The 7,951-nt window shown below is 45.6% G+C and overlaps 1 protein-coding gene across 1 annotated transcript in view; it reads left to right on the top strand.

The window, feature by feature from the left end:
• Nucleotides 1-7,951, top strand: part of IDE (insulin degrading enzyme) — a 123,758-nt gene that overhangs the window by 108,453 nt on the left and 7,354 nt on the right. The window contains exon 18 of the mRNA XM_068258893.1: nt 7,657-7,748. Within this exon, the coding sequence (XP_068114994.1) occupies nt 7,657-7,748 (92 nt within the window). The remainder of the gene's footprint in view (nt 1-7,656; nt 7,749-7,951) is intronic.

Consider the following 7,951-nt stretch of genomic DNA (forward strand, 5'->3'; position numbering starts at 1 on the left):
TACTCACTATCAGCCACACAGACCCCCCTCCCCGATTATCTATTCAAGAATTGGTAAAGATTTCTTGTGGGATTGTGGGAAAGGGAGTATCCACTATTGATTGGGTTTAAAGTGGTTCCGAGATGAACTTTTACTCATTGCATAATTGTTCCTTTCCTATTGTTTATATCACATTCCTCAAGCCAAATACTTTTTTGTTTTACTACTCTAATTCCCTATAAACTAAACAAGCCACGCCCACAGGTTTTCAGAGAGCCAAGGCACTTTCAGACAGTAGCAAGGGATCATGGGAGCTCAGTCTGGGCAGGAGGAGGGGGAGGTATTACTAGCCAGATATTTCAGAGGAGGAGGGGGGATTAGGTTTTTTTGCTCAAGATACAGATAAGCCTGCCTCTGTGTAATGTTTACAAACAACATGGCTGCTGTCATTGTATCACAGGAAGAAATAATCATATTCTATTGAAGCTGTTTGCAGCTAGATTTGCTGTGTAAACTATCTAAACTTTAGATAAGATATATGGACAAGTTACTTGTTATAGTTCGTTTTTCATCTCGGATCCGATTAAGTTCAATCCTGGTTTAAAGCTCTTTGGTGTTCTATTGTGCTTCCCCCAACTACGGTACTTTCCTTGCATCTCCTGAGGTCAGGTTTTGATTCTTCTATGTTGGGGTGACACAACTATTCCATACATGTTATTCAGTCTTGTAAGAGCAGGTCCTTTTTAAAGTAAGTCTGGCATGCCTGAGGCTTACAATCTAAAGGTTGGGGGTAGAGATAATAGGTGCATCTGTTAAGAGGGTGCCCGTCAAGCATGAAAAGAGGAGTCTTGAGGGCTCGTTTGAAGGTATTAAAGGTGGGAATGAGTCTGAAGGCTGGTGGGAGCGAGTTCCAGAGGGGCAGCCCTAGTGAAGTTCTGTAATGTACCAATAAAAATAAATTTTTGTTAAGTCTCTGTTAAAATAGGCGAGTGCCTTGATAATTGTTCACAAGTGCCTCAACAATTATACACTCTAAGGGCCTGTCCACGCTCGTCAGTTTTTCTGTGCATTTTCTGTACAGGAAAACTGCAATCCATATTAACCAATGTGCTAGTTCACACTTGAATGCCTTATTCACAGCAATGCAGCACTGTCAGCAAACTGCAGAAAACTGATAAAGGTCCACCTGTAAAGTCCCCCAGCATGTACCATTTGTATAGCCAGATAGAACCCTTATACTGGTTCAGAAGGACAGTACAGAGCGCTCAGCAAACAACCCTACATTCCTATCGTGTTTCAACCATAAGGGCTTCGTCAGAGGACTATCAGATTTTAAATAGTTCTTTAGCCCCATTGTTCTAAAGGCTGTAATCTATTCAGAGACTTTTGGGTGTGCTGCCTGCAGAATGACATTGAGTACAGATCTGGAGGTGATAGATGCACTCGGGCTGTTCTATTTCGGGACTCACGCGGGACTTCTGGGAGCTGCGTCCCCCCATCTCGTGTGCAGACGGGGCTGCGCTTGGCTTTACTCATTTTTTTTCTTTTTTTTTCCCTTAAGGAACATTTCTATCTTTTTGTATTTCCTAGGCTTGTTAGTGCCAGGGGTGATATTCACTGCTGTTCTAATAATGTTTTCCAGCTCCACAGAGCCTTCCCAGCAGCCCCATAAATCATATTCTGAGCTCAGCGGAGAGGCGGCTTTATCTCTGAGCAGCACCTGAGCGCGCGCAGCTATTTGCTGCAGAGCGTGAAGACGTTTGCTGGGAGATTTCAGAGCACAGGCATGGAAACTGGGTCACCGCGCCAGCGGATTAGAAGCAGACGCTCTGCTCCTGTCACACAGAATAGAAACATCCTGCCTTTGTGTGCTATCGCACTCCTCATTGTCTCAGCTCCAGAACCCTATATGAGGGCAGGTAGCTGTGCTCTGACCCACAAGTCTTGCTGACTGATGCTGATGGCGTGGGGATGTCACTTTATTGATTTCAAAACATGCAAAAATTACAAAAGCACCCCTTTTTATTATGCAGGGCTGTAATAGAGCTATCGGTGGCTGGTGGCAGTCTCCTGTCTGTATAGGCATCCCTCATCTCCTGGGACTGATATTTCTGGAGAATACATTTCTTTGTTAGATTTTTTTTTTTTTTTACCCAGTTGCTTTATTCTTATCCACAGCAGGAGCCTACTGCCTCCTCCCTTCTATATCGCTCCTCCGTATGGCGGAATGTACTGTGCAGACTACGTGACTGTCAAAGGCGGCTGCATGGAATGGCACAGACTTAGTCATTTTAGTCTTGGTTCACACATAAACCTGTACATTTCCAGTCCTGTCAGTTTTCTAGCAGTATTAGGCCCAGTTCATATTAGCGGTTTTTTTCCGGACCGGAAGGTATACTGTAGGAACGGATGTGAAAGGATCCAATGTTAACCTATGGATCCATTCACATGCGTCCATTGGTACGAATACGTTCCGTACGTTCAGGTCCCCAAAAATTGCTGCAGGCTCTAATTTTCCGGACCGTTTTGCTTAGCGGAACGGATCTGGACAAAAAATGCAGCAGCATTGGGGCAATGGAAACCGGAACGTTTCTTCACACTAGTGAAAAAAACGGACCATCCACCGGGGATGGGGGCATGGGCCATCGCGAACCTGAGCGACAGGAGGGTGAGGGAGCAGCAGACGGGCAGGTGGGTGAGGGAGCAGCAGACGGGCGGGTGAGTGAGGGAGGGTTTATACATACCTAATCTTCCATAGCAGCCGACGGTAGAGGCTTCTGTCGTCTTCCGCATCATGTGACTAGTCACACGACGCGCTGTGTAGTCACAGCGCGAAGAGGAGGAAGCCTCTACCGCCGGCTGCTACGGAAGATTAGTTATACAGTGGCTTGCAAAAGTATTCGGCCCCCTTGAAGTTTTCCACATTTTGTCACGTTACTGCCACAAACCTGAATCAATTTTATTTGAATTCCACATGAAAGACCAATACAAAGTGGTGTACACGTGAGAAGTGGAACGAAAATCATACATTATTCCAAACATTTTTAACAAATAAATAACTGCAAAGTGGGGTGTGCGTAATTATTCAGCCCCTTGAGTCAATACTTTGTAGAACCACCTTATGCTGGAATTACAGCTGCCAGTCTTTTAGGGTACCGTATTTTTCGGAATATAAGACGCTCCGGCATATAAGACGCACCTAGGTTTAGAGGGCAAAAATCAGGAAAAAAAAAAAAAACTAAACCTATGTGCGTCTATACTGCAGGGGCGTCTTATGGACATTTATCCCCCAAAAACATTTTCTAAGCTACTCTATCTACACTACACTGCCCAGTTACACTACACTATGCCCTATTTCCCCATCAGTTACACTACAATACACTATACAGCAATACACTACACTTAAACTAAACTACACTGCACTAAACTACACTGCACTAAACTACACTGCACTAAACTACACTGCACTACACTGCACTAAACTACACTGCACTACACTGCACTAAACTCCAATTAACTACACTACACTACACTACAATACACTACAATACACTTTCATACATTACCTGATCTTGCAGCCGCGATCCTCCCCCCGGCTGTCGGCGATCCTCTTCAGCATCCTCCTTTCACCCTGGGTCCCGCAGTGCGATCCTCTTCAGTGGCAGCGGTAGGCAGGGGCACTGGCCGCCTACCGCTGTGCAGAGCCACCGGGGTCCGCTGGGCCATCTCCATAAACACTTCCGGGGTCCGCTGGGCCATCTGCATAATCGCCGCTGGAGTCCGCTGGGTCCTCTGAATAATAGCCGCTGGAGTCCGCTGGGTCCTCTGAATAATAGCTGCTGGAGTTCGCTGGGTCGCCGCCTCCATACACGCAGTCATCTGCACTAGCCGCGCATGTGCGCCAGGGGTCATGCATGACGACAGCCGGGGGGAGGATCGCGGCTGCAAGATCAGGTAATGTATAGCGGCATTTCAGCTTCCCTGCGCACTCTGCATTGATTTTTTTTGTATCTTTAGAATATAAGACGCACCCACATTTCTCCCCAAAATTTGGGGAAGAAAAAGTGCGTCTTATATTCCGAAAAATACGGTATATCTCTACCAGCTTTGCACTTCTAGAGACTGAAATCCTTGCCCATTCTTCTTTGCAAAACAGCTCCAGCTCAGTCAGATTAGATGGACAGCGTTTGTGAACCGCAGTTTTCAGATCTTGCCACAGATTCTCGATTGGATTTAGATCTGGACTTTAACTGGGCCATTCTAACACATAGATATGTTTTTGTTTTAAACCATTCCATTGTTGCCCTGGCTTTATCTTTAGGTGTTTTGTCCTGCTGGAAGGTGAACCTCAGCCCCAGTCTCAAGTCTTTTGCAGACTCCAAGGGGTTTTCTTCCAAGATTGCCCTGTATTTGGCTCCATCTATCTTCCCATCAACTTTGACCAGCTTCCCTGTCCCTGCTGAAGAGAAGCACCCCCCCGAGCATGATGCTGCCACCACCATATTTGACAGTGGGGATGGTGTGTTCTGAGTGATGTGCAGTGTTAGTTTTCTGGCACACATAGCGTTTTGCATGTTGGCCAAAAAGTTCCATTTTGGTCTTATCCGACCAGAGCACCTTCTTCCACATGTTTGCTGTGTCCCCCACATGGCATGTGGCAAACTGCAAACGGGACTTCTTAAGCTTTTCTGTTAACAATGGCTTTCTTCTTGTCACTCTTTCATAAGAGCCAACTTTGTGCAGTGCACGACTAATAGTTGTCTTATGGACAGATTCCCCTACCTGAGCTGTAGATCTCTGCAGCTCGTCCAGAGTCACCATGGGCCTCTTGATTGCATTTCTGATCAGCGTTCTCCTTGTTCAGCCTGTGAGTTTAGGTGGACGGCCTTGTCTTGGTAGGCTTACAGTTGTGCCATACTCCTTCCATTTCTGAATGATCAATTGAACAGTGCTCCGTGGGATGTTCAAGGCTTTGGAAATCTTTTTGTAGCTTAAGCCTGCTTTAAATTTCTCAATAACTTTATCCCTGACCTGTCTGGTGTGTTCTTTGGACTTCATGGTGTTGTTGTTCCCAATATTCTCTTAGACAACCTCTGAGGCCATCACAGAGCAGCTGCATTTGTTGTACTGACAATAGATTACACACAGGTGCACTCTATTTAGTCATTAGCACTCATCAGGCAATGTCTATGGGCAGCTGACTGCACTTAGACCAAAGGGGGGGCTGAATAATTACGCACACCCCACTTTGCAGTTATTTATTTGTAAAAAAAATTTGGAATCCTGTATGATTTTCGTTCCACTTCTCACGTGTATGCCACTTTGTATTGGTCTTTCACGTGGAATTCCAATAAAATGGATTCATGTTTGTGGCAGTAATGTGACAAAATGTGGAAAACTTCAAGGGGGCCGAATACTTTTGCAAGCCACTGTATATTGGTGAGTGAAAACTGATCCGATCAATCATTGATCAGATCCATTTTCACTATGTGAACCGCGCCGCGGACAGAGCGGAGACCAGATCCGCCCACCGGATCCTTTTGGCTCAAAAACGCAATGTGAACCGTGCCTTACCTGATTGGACCAGAAATGTACACCTTTTATGTGTGAACACACCCATAGAACCACACAAAACTGATGCCAACTGTAAAAAACTGACAGGACAGAACTGGACACTTTTTATGTGTGAACCAAGCATAACACCATATCAGTTGCTGTCAGTTGTAACTGAAAGGCCAAATGATGTGTCAGGTAATGTCCATGGTCCCTATGGCCTTTTTCACACTGTACATTAAGCAACTGAAGCTTTTTTCACAATGCAATGCTATGGAAAGTTAAAGCGCATTAAAATGCAACACATCAAAACTTAAGTGTAAAATGGCCCTATCTGTTTGAAACCCTTCAGGCTAAAAGCTGGTCATACGCTTAGGGTACGTTCACAGTGGGATTTGCGTTGCGTCCCCTGTAACAGGAACGGAACAGAAATGTTGCACATCACGTTTTGCACAGGTTGCATCACACGCAGTGAAGCAGTCAATAAGTATGCTTCACCATCACTGTTAACAGGCGCATTATGTGGTAATGCAACCACATGCAGTGCGATGGGATACTTCAGTCCGTTAGATTGCCTCGACGTACTGTGAACGTCGCATAGGATTAACATTGTATTCAATTTCCGTGTAATGCCCCGCTGGGAATAGGGCTTGTTTTTTGTTTTGGGGGGGGGGGGGGGGGGGTGGTCATGGACTTTCACTTTCCTGAGTTTATCTGTATTTAAGGCTTTTTTACACTACATGCGATTCCGATGTGATTTTACATTCGATTTCAATTTTGATGCGATTGTCATGTAACTACCATATGTCCTCAACTATGAGATGACCTCATGCATAAGTCCACTCCAATATTTGACTCTCTTAAGCTGGAATTAGCTGCAGTCAAGTATAAGTCGACCCAGGAGGGCTTAAAGCGGATCCGAGATGAAAAACTAACTATAACAAGTAAAGCTGGCCATACACTGGCCCGATTTGCCGCCGATTCGACAGCAGATTCGATCACTGGGATCGAATCTGCTGCCAATCGTTCGCGCTAAACACACCCGCCGATCCGATTTCCTCCCGAAATCAGATCGGTCCGTCGATCGCGCCATGCGGGTTACTTCCGTCGATCGCCCGCGGGTAGGGAGTGCGTCGCTAGCGGCGGCCGATCAGATACAGTTATACATTACCTGACGCTGGCTCCCGGGCATCTTCTTCGCGTCTTCTCCGCGCTGCAGCGCTCTTGCTTCCATCCCAGCGTACTTTAACTTCCTGTGTCACTCCAGTAACCAGGAAGTTCATATAGAGGGCGCTCTATTTGAACTTCCTGGTCACGGAGTGACACAGTGTACCCTGGGATGCGGTGCAGGATGCTGGGATGCGGTGCAGCGCGGAGAAGAGGACCCGGAGCCAGCTTCAGGTAATGTATACGGGGGGGGGGGGGGGGGACAGGCGGCAGGAGCAGCTCAACAGATTGTGATCGGTTTCAGGCTGAAATCGATTCACAATCTGTTTGCAGTAAAGGCAGCCATACGATCCTTCTCTGATCAGATTCGATCAGATAGGGATCTGTCAGCTGGTCGATCTAATGGCAAATCGACCAGTGTATGGCTACCTTAACTTGTCTATATATCTTATCAAAAGTTTAGATAGTTTACTCTGCAATTCTATCTGCAAACAGCTTCAACAGTTTGATTTTTTTTTTTTTACAGACAGGTTTTTTGGTTGCGGTAGTTTTCAGGAGCTGCACAGATACTACATTACTGGTTTATTAACCCTAGTACTGAAATAATAGAAAAAGTGGACTTAATAAAATTCTAAGGAGGATTGGTACTATATGGTCACTTTTTTCACATCATGTGTTTCAGGTTCAAATGTATATATAATTTGAACATTTCCATGGGTTTTGTTTACTTTTTCATGCAAATGGGTTTTTTCCTCAATTAGTAAGTCTATTTTTCGGCAGTCATTTCACAATGATTTTTTTTTTTGGATGACATCAGTTGTATGAGGCTTTATTGCGGCCTTCGCATTAACTTCATTCACTATTTAGGGCGGAGTTTGCTTCACAGTCCAATCAGAGCATCTCAGCCATGTAGCATTAGAAGTCTGCAGTAGTAAATTACTTTCCCGTCTTTTCCAGATGTTACTCTGCCTCGGCTGAAGGCCTTCATTCCGCAGCTGCTGTCCCGCTTGCATGTGGAGGCTCTTCTTCATGGAAATATTGTGAAAAAGGTTAGTTATGTGAGATTCCTATGTAGAATGTCTGTAGAGTTCTTGTGTTCAGCTGCTTCATGGCACCATGTGTCAGGATGAGATGCTCCTCTCCCACCTCTTCCTCTCCCCCCCCCCCCCTTCTCTAACCCTCTTCTCCCTCTTTTTCTCTCCCTCTTTTTTCTCTCCCTCTTTCTCACTCCCCCTTCCCCCACTCCCTCTTC

Source organism: Hyperolius riggenbachi, chromosome 10 (assembly GCF_040937935.1).
Source record: "Hyperolius riggenbachi isolate aHypRig1 chromosome 10, aHypRig1.pri, whole genome shotgun sequence".
In the NCBI taxonomy this organism is placed as follows: Eukaryota; Metazoa; Chordata; class Amphibia; order Anura; family Hyperoliidae; genus Hyperolius; species Hyperolius riggenbachi.